Genomic DNA, 15512 nt, shown 5'->3' on the forward strand with positions numbered 1-15512 from the left:
GTCTTTAAAAAGTTGAAGAACTCAGTCTCCAGAACCTGTTAAGTGGGTTAGTTGTTTCCCTTTTACTAACCTCCCTGAAGCAGTCTTTTAATTTCTTCATCTTCAAATAAATGACCATCACCACCTTCAATGAATTTGGTGACCTTGGTGACCTCTGAGAGGATACATGTTTATAGCAGAAATTGGTTTATGTAATAAAAACACAGAACACTTGATATGCTATATAATGGCATCTGGCTAACAATGAATTCCACACCAACACTTGATTCTTTCTCCAGTTTTTGTGCTGTTTTTGAACAATATATAACAAATATATTAATAAAACAATCAATGTGATTGTTATTTGAGTTTCATTCTCTATCTTTGGGCATTTTTCCTATGTTGGCATGGAATTTGAACAAAAGAATGAGATAGAATAGAAAATATGTAAAAAACCTCAAAGATTATTTTAGACTTTGAAACAGCTTAGGTAAAGTCACATTCTTATTTTTCTAGACATGCTGACCTTCTTGAAACAATTTCTTCAAAGTTTCTTCTGTTTCTCCACCACCAGTAGAAATCCTAGTGTATTTTATTTCAGGACCTGAAAGAAAGACAGTTTTTAAAAAAAAGTCTAAAATAGCAGTAGGCAAACATCCACTCTAAAGGGGCAGATAGACTTTATAGGCCCTATGACTTGTGTTGCCGCTATTTAAATAGTCATTCTAGGGGAAAAACCGTTATAGACATTATACAAAGGGATGGTCACCCTGGGTTCCAGTAGAACTTTACTAAGTAGGTGGCACAGGCCATAGTTGCTGACTGCGCATTTAAATGAATAGTTGTGAAATAGCTGAATTCAGAATTTTTTTTTTAAAGATTTTATTTATTTATTTGACAGACAGAGATCACAAGTAGACAGAGAGGCAGGCAGAGGAGGGGGAGGAAGCAGGCTCCCCGCTGAGCAGAAAGCCCGATGCGGGGCTTGATCCCAGGACCCTGGGATCCTGACCTGAGCCAAAGGCAGAGGCTTTAACCCACTGAGCCCCCCAGGTGCCCCGGAATTCAGAATTTTAAATTAATTCATTGGTGGGAGACTGATACAGAGGCTTACTAAAATTAGAGATCCGTTGTCTTATATCAACTTTCATATATTTTGGTATGTAGATGTGCAGACCTTAAGCTAAACAGGAAATCAAAGGAGGGAATGGTTTTTCTTCTAAGATTTATTAACTCATTGATAAATGGCAAAGCAAAAATATTATATAATATGTATGAATCTGCATAGTAAAACACATGCTAATAGATTTGTCCACAAATTCCAATTCAGAGAAAAACATAGATTGCATATTTAGGATAATATTATTTCTGCCAAAAAGAAATAACTTCTGTAACCACCATGAAAATGACTTAGTCAATTTCTCTCATGATTCTTATAGAGAGAGATATTTTAAGATTTGCTATGGTTTTACTTTTATAATTCAGGCATAGTTCCATGGACGGAATCAAAGTTTACCTGTAATGATTCGTTCTTCCCTTGTCTCTTTTTCAGTTATTTCCACAGGCACTCCATCAATGATTTTAGTGTATTTTTTAATAATTGGCTCTAAAAGTAGGGGAAGAAAAATGCATTTGTTGTATCCCCTTATGGATACATAAGCTAGACATTTTAATGATTAAATATATTTCTCAAAACAGTACCACTTAGAATTCAATCATAATCATTTTGGGGACATATCTCAAATAGATTCAGATCAACAAATATCTAAATGGTAGAGCTATGTCCTGAATCTCGGGTGAGGGAGAGAGCCAACTGGCAAGTTAACTCTCCATGTCATACTCTCATACTTGTTTTCTGACTGTGGAATGAGTGTTAGTAAGAATCCAGGGAATTCTACATCATTAGAGTGGGAGCCCTATCATCAGTCTCCGCAGTGATTTATTAGCCAATCTTAACACAATGGCCATTTTTTCTTCTAAGTCCAATAGATTACTTTGTATTGACATTATTGTTATTCTATTTCCTAATCATCACTGGCGTATGCACAGTAATGACGATTTTGTTGGACCTGGTGACTTAATGGATAAATTAACTCCAAGTAGTTAAAAACTACTTTAACTTCATTAAAGGTAAATTGTATTTTATTTGATTGGAAGAAAACAAAAACAAAAACAAAACAAAAACCCCACCTAGCAGGAAAAGCCCATAAATGAGATGAATATTCCCACAATTTAAATAAAACAAAAGCCAAGAGAAACAGATGCTCAACATATTTAACCCAACACTGTTTCAAAATAATCCCAGTGATCCTAACTAGGTTTTAGGAATACATATAACGCACCTCTATGAATCACTTCAGTTACTGTTTCACCTTCTTTAAACAGTCTGAACTCAGGTTCACCTTCAATTTTGACCTTTGATATTGTGGGTCCTGAGGTATTGTTTTAGGAGACAAATTATCATGTTAAAACAGTTCTTAAACTTTCGCAGAACAGGAAATTTATTTCACCATTTGGTGTTACTGAAACGTCAAAGTGGTTTCAGGCTTTATGAAATTAGTTTTAAACATTTCCCATTGTCTTCAAATTAGGTAGTATTTATGAGAACAAATGACAGTCTATTGGTGTGCTGCTAAAATTACTTTCATCTGTTTCAGCGTTTAGCATAAACCCGTCCATTTATTCATAGTCATAAGGTAGGATCAAACAAGGTATTATGTACTTTGTGAATCATACAGTATGTACGAAATTGAATTGCTCTCATGATAACTAGTGTAGATCTTACTTTACTATACTGGTATCGTTGATCACTCTTTCCTTATTAAATTTAATTTAATTTTTAACTACTCAGTATTGTGTACTTTTTATCAGATGGGCATAAGACTGAAATTAAAAAAAGATCTCAACTTCATGTCTATATTTCAGATGCTGAATTTCAGGTTTTATGGGAAAATGGATTTGAGTACTTACCTTATATATGAAAATGATGCAAAAATTTACTGATTAATAATTAAACAGTCCTTCAAATGCAAGAGTTAAACAAATGTTGCATTTGACTTACAAAATGATTTCACTTCCAGAGAAAATCATTTTGAATGTTAGAAAGCTGTTTACTACATTAGTTAACCAAGACTATTTCATAGAGAAGGAGAGTAAAGTTCAGTACATTTAACTCATACTATAACACCCTTTAACAGTTGAATATCACTGTATTTGCTTATCTTTGAGTGGATTTATTTGCTTGTCAAGAAATTGTTAATGTACACCGTTACCCAGAATTAGTCTAAAACAATCTAAAATAGTGAAAACAATTGTTCTTTCAAATAAGGAGTGCTTCATACCGTACTATTGATCTACGGGATCAAGGGATATTGAGAATCAAATGCAAGGCCAGGTTTTTAAGGTTAAGGAATTTCAAAAGGAAAATACCCTTAAGGAGTTTAAGAACAAGAAATGAGTTAATAAAATATCCTAATCGACATTTCTTTGGAAGAGCCTAAACTGAAATTTCAGAAACACCCTCTTTCATTATGCACTATGAAGGCAGGGATTTTTATCACATCTTTTTTTCATATTTACTCCCTGCACCTAAAAGAGTGCCCAGCACAGTAATAAGATGTTCATTAAGTATTTGTTGAAATGAATCTCAGTTGATTTATTCTTAATTCTATAATCTGGTTAAAAACATTTTATAAGAAACATCTTAAAATTGTGTTTTAGAGCCTAATACATTTATAAAGAATTCAAGAATCGTCAAGGAACCTGCAAAAGTTTGATGAGAAGGGAACTCCAGTAGCAATCTTAGAGCTGGACAATTGTAAATGGTTGCCACAATAATTACTTGTTTCCTTCAGTATGTTACACAGAAGTAAAACTTCTGAGTTTTTGGACTGAAGACTTTTTAACACAGAGATAACAATAAAAATGACCCCATTTTTCATCCTGTTCCCTTTATAGGAAGAACCCAGGTAGGACTGATGTTTCACTGTGTTCCTAATTGAAGAAAGATTAATACAGTAGATTCCCACTGACAAAGATTGAGAAAATAAATGGGTTGAATGAAGAAGCTTGAAAGAAAAGGTAGGAATCTTTGAAAATAAGAAGAGCACATGTGAATGATTTTGATTATAGAAACTGTGTACAAGTGATGATACCAAATTTTAGGGGATCTAATTTTAAAAACAGTACAAGAATGTTAAAATCAAGTGTATTACCAAGAATCATTTGATCACTTTTTATTAAAATCATCAAGAACATTTTGTCAACAAAAATTTCAGTGATTTAATTTCTTAAGACACGAAGTTCTCATCAAAATATAAAAGCAATCAAATGACCATAGGTAAAGTATTTTTTTTTAATAAGCACAGATTTCAATATTAGGTCTCAAGAAGAGATTAAAATATGGATGACTAATTAGCTAGGAAATAAATTTTGCATACAAGCTTCCAATATCTAGTTGTAAATCATGGCTTGCCTTTAAAAAAATAGACAAAAATACTCAAGAAACTGCCATCTCAGTTCGGAGAATGAGAAGAAATTTCAAAATCAAAGAAATTTAAAATAAGAGTTTTTTTGAGATTCAACTGAAAACATGATTTTTTCCTTTTTTGGAAGACCATTTATATACTTCTTACAGAATAAAGAAGAAAGCTTAGTCTTTTCTCTGTGGCAAGTCACCCCATTAAGATGCTTAGACATAAGGTCCGACCCTTGGTAATAATTAAAATACATGAAACGAGGGTGGCGTCAAAGATGTTGGGTAGAGTTGGCTAAAATAGACAGTAAGTGTAGAAGTTCAGGACTATAATTAATAATTCTAAGGTTTGACTCATGGCACCAAATACTTATTCCTTCTTCTGTTTCTGGTGGTCTAATTTAAAAATATGTCATATGTGGTTCTAATTTTAAACTCTTTCATCAATGTATAGCTTCAGTGCTCTCTTAGGTCATTGAATGAAAAATGCCTGCACTTTTTGGAAGAGCTTTTATAACAAGAAATCATTTGGGGAGATTGGAGATAAAACTACAAAAGAAATTAAAAAAAATGAGTCTAACTGAAGTAGGAAAAACAAAACAAACAAACAAAAAAAAGCTTGGGATTTATTATTTGTTTGTTTGTATGCTTATTTATTTATCTGGGTACTAGTGTGAATGCAATGGCCAATTAGGTTCAAATGAAATCAAGTACAAGCAAATGTACTGAAAGTATTAGGAATGCACCATCTACTTTGCTAAATAATTTGCATTCCGCATTCTGCAATTACATGAGCATGCCACTGCTATAGAAATATTTAGCATGTTAGTTTCAAAAAGAATGTAGACACATTCATAGATATCAGTCTATTATTTGAATTTTTTTTTTTTTTACAATAAAAGGAACCATGATTTTTACCTTCAGTTTTGATAATAGGCTGAAGACTGCCTTCAATCACTTTAATTTTTGGTTCCACAACTTTGGTTATAATTTTAGTTGCTGAAAGTATAGAAAGTGGAACATAAATGATGTTTACATAAAAACAACCTGAACTAAATTGTCCTTTTTTTTTTTTTTTTCTTTAATCATTGTTGGGTACTGAAGTATAAGTTGCAATAATATGTTCAGGCCATCAGATACAGGAAATATTCATGGTACATTATCTATTTATCTTCTCATGTCCAGATGGTGTACTCTAAAGTCCAGTGACTTGGGTTTGTTCCAGTGAAATATATGCACACTAACTGAAGAATGCTGTCTATAAATCTGTAATTTTGAACTGTACCACTAAAGCTCTTTACCTTCTTTTGTACTTCTTGAAAATATTGGCTGCATAGCAACAGAAGACAAATAAACATGATTAATTTCATGCAATTCATAATATCTTAAATTGCATTGTTGGATTCTTTCTCAAAAGACAAACTTGAAAGACAAAGACAAAATATTTTTTCATGCATCTGATAACAGTGATATAGAAAGGAAAATATGAAAAATAGTTCAGAATAATTACAAGTAAAAAATAAATTTCAGCCAGCCAAATATGAGCTCTATGCAACAAACATGATATGATCAGTATTTATCAGCTAAAATGTCTTTAATTTTCAGCTTTAATATCATGATCATTTTTTAAAAGATTTTATTTATTTGGGAGAGAGAGTGAGTGAGAGAGAGAGAAGGGGAAGTGGCAGGGGGAGAGGAAAAAGCTTCCTCTGAGCTGGGAGCCTGACGTGGGGCTCAATCCCAGGACCCTGAGATCATGACCTGAGCTAAAGGCATCTAGATGCTTAACTGACTGAGCCACCCAGGTACCCTCTATCACAATCTTTTTTTTTTTTTTTAATTTAAAAGTATGTATTTTAAATATGTGTCACTTACCCAACTAAGACAATAATATGCAAAATTTATTTAAAATAGCAAACTATTGGTTTGGCTTTTGGTTTTACAGATAAACTGGAAATGTGCCTCTGGAGCCATTCATCCAGGGCTACTGGCTTTTTGTCATTTCTAATTAGAAGCCTGAAAAGATAGCTCCATTAGACAGTGGGGTTGTGCTAAAGCTAACTGTGCAATCACAACAGATTGTGTTGACACATTAGAGGTGAGATGTTAGCACAGTTTGGGTTTCTGTCACATTCTCACTTCAGGCTTCTGAAATGTCAACTTTTTAAAATTCATATGGGGTCTAGATCTTAATTATGACTATGGTTCAGTCATATCAAATTTTTTATTTTGAAATCTTAAATTACGAAGCTCTAAAATATATCAAATCTAGGCATCCAATTACTGATCCCACAAGTGGTCATGCCACAGAGGAACCTTTCCATGAAGGCCAAATCCACAGAGGTTTCTGCCTCTACTATCAAAATGGGTTAATTACTTTTACCTTAAGTTTTTACCTCGTATTAAGGAACTTGAAGTGTAGGATATTTAGTTGGTTGGTAGTTTTGTTTCAATCTTGCTTGCCTGAAGAATTAAATAATTTTGACAGGTTCCAGACTGGGGATTAAACACTGATTTTATTCTGCTCTACCTCAATTGTTACATATTCAACAATGTATATGATAGAGCTCTTTTCCCCCATACAATTGAAATGTATGGTATTTGGGGGACAAGAATAATATGTAGCAAGGAAATTAAAGAAGTTTTAGAGACAAGTCAATGAAGGAACACAAAAATGGAATCTTAGGTTTAATTGCTCTCTACCTCTATTTGAAGTTCTTCTAAATAGCAACACGCCCATCTGGGCAGGGGTTAAAGAAACATCCAGCATTGGAATGTAAATCTCAGAGCTGTTTCAAGAGCTTTGAGTAGATAGACAAGGTTTATTGGATTTGCATGATTTCATAAAATATAACTTATTTTCTGGGAGTGCACATCCAATTTTAATAGAGGAAAATAAAGCAATTGTAAGATTCTGGCTCATGGAGCAAAGTATTTCATTGGCCTATGTAGAAGGTAGTGACCTATCATGGGTAAAGTAGGAAAGGTAAAGAAATGAGAAAGATGACATAACATTTCTGATGAATAGAGCCCATAATGATTCTTTAATTTATTTTAAAATATATACAAGATTGAACACTTCCATACTGGAATTTATACAATGTTGAATCATATCTATTCCATCTCAATCTTTAAAATAGTACTGAGCTGGCCTGATACTGGATTTGCTTATGTTACTATTATACAACTGAAATCAGGAAGAGCAGCAGACATTTTGTTTTGCTCCTTACGTTGCTTTCATTCTTCCATATCTAGTGTAAATCCTGAAGAAAAAATTTTTTAACTCAATAACAGAATGCTCAGAGTATAAAATAGAATTATTTTCTGGCCAGGATAAGAGTGGGAATTGAAGTAATACTTTTGCTACTGGTACATTTTGAATGTTTAATTGTAGAGTCAAAACAAAATGAAAAGAATTTCTGCTTTGAAAGCTATGAAGAAAGAAGGAAACAAGAAAGATGAAGAAAAAGCCATATTGAAAAAGGAATACTACAAGTTACATTTATGAGACTGGAATACCTTAACCGTTGTTAAGTAGTAGAGGTTTAATTTTGATAATCTGGTAGAGTCAGTGATAAAAGAACCTTGGCATCTAGAAATTTTAGTTTATCACCTGGCAAATTCTTTGTTCCTTCATCCAGTTTTGGATGGAAAGAGCTTTTGAACTGCCAACTCATAAACATTAGGATTCCTTGGCACACCACGGCCCACCCTGTCCTTAGACTGCTGACGGCTTGAGGGTGGAAAGAGCTACAAATCCTTCAGCAGTGTTACATCTGTTTCTACACATCTGAATTTTCAGATAACTCTGGAGTGCCTTTTAGCTGTCTCTCCTCTTTGTATGTTTGTATGTCTTTTTTTTTTTTCCCTGCCTCTTTTCCATGCTAGCTATTATATTTTACTGCTATTCTCATATCTTATCATTCCTGTTTTTTTGAGGAATGGGGAAGTTCAGTTTAGTTCATAGGATCTGAAGGGTATGGCCCCGGTTGAGAGGTCTCATCCAGACCTTAAGCCTGCTTCAAGTGGGATGAAATTTGTCTTTGTTTGGAATTCTAAATACCAGATTATCAATAATTTCTGCTTCCAAGTACAAAGAAAATTATTATATTTTCTTTTTTTTACATCTTGCCATTGGTATGTGACAAATATTCTTTATATACTTACTGTAAACAGTCATGGGGATTTCTTTGAAGGTGCTACCACGAACAAACTGAAAATAAATATTTGCATTTAGTAATGTGAAATTAGTAGTTTTATTAACAAAATTATGACACCACTTTAATTCATTTTGCAATATCCTGTTATTGGTCCAGATGGCATAAAAAGTACCAGTTTGTTACACTGAGTCTTAAAAATTATAAAATAGCTAATCTAAAGTGAAATAGGTTTTTAAATAGTATTTCATATGTTTTCTCATACTTTGACCCTACAAGGACAGAGGAGCAGAATACCTTTTTACCTGTAACCATTGGCATTAGTGATGGTTTTTTACAAGTAAATACTTTACCTTTTATTCTGTAGCAAAGGTATTTAATAATAGAAAGATTATAGTTTTTTTTTTATCATCTTGTCTTTTCTTTCCAATTGGGCTGTAAGTTTTTAAATAAAGGGCCATCTCTGATTCAACTTATATTTCCCATTACACTTAATACACTGCTTGGGCCCAAGTAGCTTTTAATAGATATTTGTTAAATAAAACCATAAAGAAATTATGTCATTTATTCACAGGAAAGCCAGTGGTACATATTCAACAAAGAGCAATCCACATCCAGCATACATCTACCTATTTATTTATACATTTCTAGTCTTTTATGTTAAAATTGCAATATCTGTTCAGCACATTGCAAACCAACCCAATAAGGTTCTGTACCTTAATTTGGATGTATTTGATCAGTTTATTAAGTATTTCCAGCAGCCGATCATTTCCAACAGGTGTGTCTAGGAAGAGGAAGATTAGATGAATATTGATAAGAAAGTGTGAAATAAAAGTCTAGGTTTCTATTGAAAATGATTTAATTCATTAATGAGTTCAATAATTACCAACCTGCTGGGTAGAGGAGTTTATCTACAACATGAATGACACCGTTTGTTGTCATAATGTCAGATTCTTTTGATTTCACTTCGTTCACCAGAAGTGTATCATTTACCTATCAAAACAAGAGATAATGTCAATGAGAAATTAATGAAAAATTAACTTTAAGATAGTTGAAAAATAGATGAATGCTATCTTAAATTCATTCTAAAGAACTTACTCCTTTCAGATAGATTTTGCTTCCTTGTGTGGTCTTCAGAATATTAGTAACACCGGGTTCGAATCCTTTTCCAATGAAAACTCCTGGTGTTAGGTGATAAAGGATGATGTTTTGAAGGGCATTTTTGTCACCTGGGGGGGGGGAATGTATATTTATAACATGTTATATTTTTTGATAGTTTGATGCTGGAAAGACTAAGGATAGACATATTTCTTTGTCTTTGTTTTTTCCACCCTGTAATTTCTCATCATATCATTTTTCTCTCAAGTTGCTATCAATGCCATGTCGAAACTATCACTTCAGTCTGTTCAATCAAAATATTAGCCAACCTACTGAAAGGAAGGAAAATCAAATTATTTTTGGGATTGTGACTACTTTCTTTGTCACCTAATTGTGTGGACTTTAATAGAAATAGCATAAGTGAACATCTAGCTCTACAATCATGACAGCAAGCAGTTAATTAAGAATATTAATGAGTGACCTTCCACATATTCCAAGTGGAATTAAAGGAAACTAAGGCTAGACATGAGTATTAAAAAGGGGATATTTTTGAGGTTGATTTCTGGGCAGGAATGCTTGAGGAAGAAATGAGATCCCGAACCCTAGGGGCAAATATCTGGTATTCACTTCTACTTACGAATCAGAATTTCCTTTTCTTCATTTGTCATTCCTTTAAAGGCATCGTTGGTTGGAACGAATAAAGTCCAATCCCCAGGTTGTGTCAGGAGCTCTTTCAAGTCTGCAGCTTCAAGGAGGCTGAGGAAGACACTAAGCAGGAAAGACACATTTACTCTGTTAGATTTAGATTTAGGTATGCATGGAATAGAACAGAATCCATTTACGGTGGAAAGCATGAGAAATTTTCATGCATTTTTTTTAAGATTTATTTACTTATTTGAGGAGGTGAGGGAGAGGCAGAGGAAGAGTGGGAGAGAGAGAATCCCCAGCAGACTCTGTGCTCAGCATGGAGCCCAACGCAGGGCTCGATCTCATGACCCTGAGATCATGACCTGAGTCAAAACCAAGAGTTGGAGACTTAACTGATTCTGCCACCCAGGCCCCCCTATTCATCCATTTTTATGTTTCAAATGCAATTTACCTGTTAAGAAAGTTTTATCATGGGGAAATTATTTAAATATACATATGGTTTTTAAATCTCCTAAACTAAATTTTTATCTTATAAAGCTTGACAAGGTCACACTTCATGACAAAATAGAAGTTATGTTTTTCATTTAATATTCCACAAAATAGTCTTTGCTAGTATTTACTGTCATTTTTTAAAAAACTTAAATATAAAAAAAAATTGCAAGGAATAGGCCAATGTATTCGATTGTTTCCCTCACCAAATCATATTATGGTACATCAGGAAGCAAAATACTCTTAAGAACATATTTCAGTTTTGAAAACATTTGCATGGACTTCTTATTCTAAATTCTGTTTTCAGCAATACTGAATAATTGAATGCCTTTTGGATACTAACTGTGACACAAAACTATATCAATAGTTCTCATGTTTTTGTTGTTTGTTGTTTTTTGTTTATTTTTTGTTTGTTTGTTTGTTTGTTTTTGGTGGGGGTGAATCCATTTGGCTTACCTAAAGCGCTTATCTTGTTTTAATTTTTCGTGGAGGGATTTCTCTGCTGGTTTGATGATTTCTTGGAATATATGAATAGCACCATTTCTTCCTTGTTTGCTTCCTCTCACCATGCATGAATTTTCAATGCAGACAGCCTAGCAAAGAAGGGAAAGATACAACTGTCTATTTCCTTACTTGAAATGTCCTATGTGGAAGTAGATGCAAAACGGAGTTAATGGATTGACTCTTTTAGGAAGTCTCCTGACCTCTCTGGCCAAAGGAAATAGCATCTCACTTCTTTTTTTAAGGTCTGGCATAAACTGACTTCACACTTCTTATTCAATCAGGTTATCTACTACTAGTTGACTACCCTATGTGTCAGACAGGTAGTTTCATCCATAAATAACAAAAATTACATAGAATTCCATGTCTGTATTTTTCATCATTCTTCTCCAGGTTTGAACCATTCTTCCACACCCTCTTTAAGAAACTTTCACTCTCTAACTCTTTAGGACCCTCTTTAACCATAAAGTTCCCTGACTTCAGTGCCTTTTGAGATCTTCACAGATATTTACTATATTTTCCTGGCTATAAGGTTCTATCAATTATGTCACATTATTAATTTTGTTATAGTGTTTTTTGAACAAATATATGTATATGCAGCCCATTTCCTGCATCTTATAAAATGTGTGTCTTGGAATTGTGGAACCATCGTGAGCAGCTGCTGTGTGTTATATCAGGTAATGCTTGACTTCTGTAAAATCTCTGAGCTCTAGATGCATCAGTTGCCTGGACAGAAATTGAATGGCACCACTACTTGCATTGTAGTTTTCATAAGCAATATTTTCTAGAAATAGTTCCTCAGATGAAGTATGTTAGGACTATTTTCTAGAGTTCAGAGATCTTTAGATGTCTATAAAAAATTATCTTGTAAACTTACAGGAATCCATAAATCAAAAGCTTATTTTAGAGGAGTTTTATGATTTCTAGAATGGAAATAATTAATGTTTTAGAACAGATAATGAAACAAATGCAAATTATCTGAATTGTTAATACCCAGCACTTTTTGTCACCCTTCCTCACAGTCTTTTCATACATTACTCAGTTCCCGATCTTCCTATGAATATTTACTATTACTAAAACCACATTAATAAAATTCTGGACACATATGCTTTAATAATATTCTTAGTCAGGGAAACGTCATTTGACATTTAGGCCAATGTAGATATATTATCTTTTTCTGATTGACTTACTGTACGATAGACGAAGACTCTGAGCTGTTTGCCTCCAATGGTTTCAAGCTTTTGTCCATTGTAAAGCTCATTAAGGCCAACTTTTACCTTCAATATGTGATTTTGCAGAATTAATTTAAGAAGCCGCTGATCCATGCTCAGAGTGTCATCTATAAATAAATTCATGAAGAAAAAGGATTACTTAGAAAGCATTAAAATTCCTCCTGATAAGAAAAAATCATGAAAATGGATAATCCCTAATACTATGGATATTATAGATTCTGCACTCATAAAATATATGAGTCAACTAAATGCTCAAGGCTACAAATTCCATGCACTAATTAGAAACTCTGAGAGCTCTTTGATCAAATGACTATAACATTCTTCTTCTTCTTCTTCTTCTTTTTTTTTTTAAGATTTTACTTATTTATTTGACAGAGATACAGTGAGAGAGGGAACACATGCAGGGGGAGTGGGAGAGGGAGAAGCAGGCTTCCCATGGAGCAGGAAGCCCAGTGTGGGGCTCGATCCCAGGATGCTGGGATCATAACCTGAGGCAAAGGCAGCCGTTTAACAACTGGGCCACCCAAGCACCCTGGCTGTAACATTATTCTAATTTTTATGAGAATTTGATATACACTGGTCACATGACACTACTGACAAATCATTTATAAATTCATCATTACTTACGAAGAGAAAATCAAAACACATTCACCATCCTAACAGTTATTACAAAGAGGAATAGTAGCATTTCTAGGAATTTGAATTTTTATTAATAATTTTATCCATCACAATTTAACATCTGGGAAAAATGTTTTTAAAATAATACTTATTTTTTAACTACTAAATTTTGCTTTACAATTTAAATATGTCTTTGTGAAATCACTTTTCTAGAAAAAGTGGCAGGTTACACTAATCTAAACATCATCCTTGAGGAGCAACTAGTAGATAAAGTACTTATAATAATAGTTTACATAGTAATATAGAAGTATATAATAAAATAGTCTCTTGTTTTTATTTATTTATAATTTGACACCTTATATCAAATGTTGAGATGAAAAATACAACTATTTATTCTTAAATATTATGTTGGTGTTAAATAAACAAATCAGATTAATTTTTCTTAAGATCTACTAATACATCCTTTGTGTGTATTGGAATTACGAATAGATTCATAGAATAACTGAATACCCTTTATCACAAACTTTTACTCCCTGTAGGCTATTATCTATTATAATGAAATGTTTTTAAATGAAGGACATTTTAATAGAGACGACATAGTACTAAAAATGTGTAGCCAATAAAGAAATAATCACCACCTTGTAAAATGTCGGTTATTCCTTAATGCAAACAATCATGGTGAAGAAAGATGTGTGTGAGGGTTGGTAGGGGAGGGAGAGTAGGAATGACAGTATCCAGTACATACCTGAAAATGCATTATTCACAGGTGCCAGCAAAGTATATTCCCCATCTGGCCGTAGAGCGGATGCCAAGCCTAACTGGGCCACGAGGTCTGTGAAAGTGGTTTGCTGATTTCCAGCCAGCTCAATAACTTGTTTTGCTGTAAAGTAAACCATCACCATCGCAACAATGTCATCTTTGTTACTATCATCATCATCCTGAAATTAGTACATCAGTTCTTGGCTGTTCTCTATAAGCTATTTGCTGCCATGACAATGTGATAAGATATCCTGCCCTTCCCTAGTAAGAGTTCCAGATTCCTGTTTTGGGGGTTGATAACCACAGAGAATTTTTAAAAAAGAAAATATTTTTCCAGCTTCTTAGTTTCATTTTCTTTAATTCTCTATGGCTCACGTCCCACCTTTCTCTGCTCTTGTGAATGCCATAGCTCTTTCATTTATCCAAAGCTGGCCATTTGGTTAGATAGATCTGTCCTTCCGCTTTCAAGAAAAACTGTGGTACTGTGAGAGAGCCTTTATAAATATTAAGTGTTAGAAGCCGGGGAAAGCGGAAGTTCCGTGCTACCCAGGAGCCCTTGGCTACACAGGCTACCTAGTTAACTCAGTTCACTGTGCTGCATTTGTGCTTCACATGCCTTTCCTTATGCTACACATTCACTTTTCGTGGATTTAGTCATGTGGCATCGTAACTGGTAAACAGTAGTAGGTGGAAGAACCCAAAACTGCTGCTCACCAGAATCAGGAATTAGGACCTGATCAATCAAATGGATGACACCATTATTTGTCACGATATCTTTTTTGTTCACCATTTTGATTCCATTTACTGTTATGCTGTCACCGTCACATCCTATCTCAATGGTGTTTCCTTCCAGAGTCTCAAAGACTGCTCCTCCCATGATAGCTTCAGAACACTGGAGAGTGTTCAAAAGGTGGTACTTCAAGAGAGCTGGAGGACAAATGAAAAGCAGCAAGTTTTGAGATCAAGGGAAATTGCACTTAACCCTTAAAGACATGGTTCACTGTGGACCTGAGAATTCCTAAGAAATATAATACATATAAGACCTAAGTATTAAAAGAAAAAAAAAGGCCTAAGTATTGACGGAAGGGTTTTAAATTGTTTAAGTTCTAGGAACGCTTTTTCAACGCACTATATGAACGATTCAATAGAAATAGCTCAGCTCAGTAGGAAGTAAGAAGAGATCAGTTGCATGAAATGATTTGTGTAGTGCTTAGAAAATGTGTTAGAGCAAGTTTCCACTCTCATAAGAAAGTAACTTTAGACATGAAAACAAAAAGAATGATCCCTGTATTTACTAGAGATACCTATTCTTAAACACACAAGCAGCATCTTGCATAAGCCACTAATAACAGAATAGCCGCATATGATTTATAAAGAGTTTAATAGAAGAGGAGGGTAGGACAAATAATTCCCTAAAGAAAACATCTGGAAAGTAGCCAAAATAAAGATGATTTCTTGGAAGATATCTGAAGGGATCTGTCCTTCAACCATATTGTCTCTATATCTGTATCATCAAAATTTCTCATTTTAAATTGGTTAAATGTTAGTTAAATGTAC

General features: G+C 33.7%; 1 protein-coding gene across 8 annotated transcripts in view; it reads right to left on the minus strand.

Annotated features, from left to right (window-relative positions):
• POSTN (periostin) overlaps nucleotides 1-15512 on the minus strand; it is a 33519-nt gene that overhangs the window by 6262 nt on the left and 11745 nt on the right. The window contains exons 8-21 of one of the 8 annotated variants that reach the window (XM_032880106.1): nucleotides 14670-14882; nucleotides 13942-14076; nucleotides 12537-12685; nucleotides 11302-11438; nucleotides 10346-10476; nucleotides 9709-9839; nucleotides 9501-9603; nucleotides 9327-9394; nucleotides 8621-8666; nucleotides 5372-5452; nucleotides 2322-2411; nucleotides 1496-1585; nucleotides 506-583; nucleotides 71-154 (exon numbers count right to left, since the gene is read on the minus strand). In XM_032880106.1, the coding sequence (XP_032735997.1) occupies nucleotides 71-154; nucleotides 506-583; nucleotides 1496-1585; nucleotides 2322-2411; nucleotides 5372-5452; nucleotides 8621-8666; nucleotides 9327-9394; nucleotides 9501-9603; nucleotides 9709-9839; nucleotides 10346-10476; nucleotides 11302-11438; nucleotides 12537-12685; nucleotides 13942-14076; nucleotides 14670-14882 (1536 nt within the window). The remainder of the gene's footprint in view (nucleotides 1-70; nucleotides 155-505; nucleotides 584-1495; nucleotides 1586-2321; nucleotides 2412-5371; nucleotides 5453-8620; nucleotides 8667-9326; nucleotides 9395-9500; nucleotides 9604-9708; nucleotides 9840-10345; nucleotides 10477-11301; nucleotides 11439-12536; nucleotides 12686-13941; nucleotides 14077-14669; nucleotides 14883-15512) is intronic. The other 7 variants (XM_032880107.1, XM_032880108.1, XM_032880110.1 and 4 more) reach the window with 7 other exon arrangements.

Source organism: Lontra canadensis, unplaced genomic scaffold, assembly GCF_010015895.1.
Source record: "Lontra canadensis isolate GAN:19392208 unplaced genomic scaffold, GSC_riverotter_1.0 scaffold67, whole genome shotgun sequence".
NCBI classification, from domain to species: Eukaryota; Metazoa; Chordata; class Mammalia; order Carnivora; family Mustelidae; genus Lontra; species Lontra canadensis.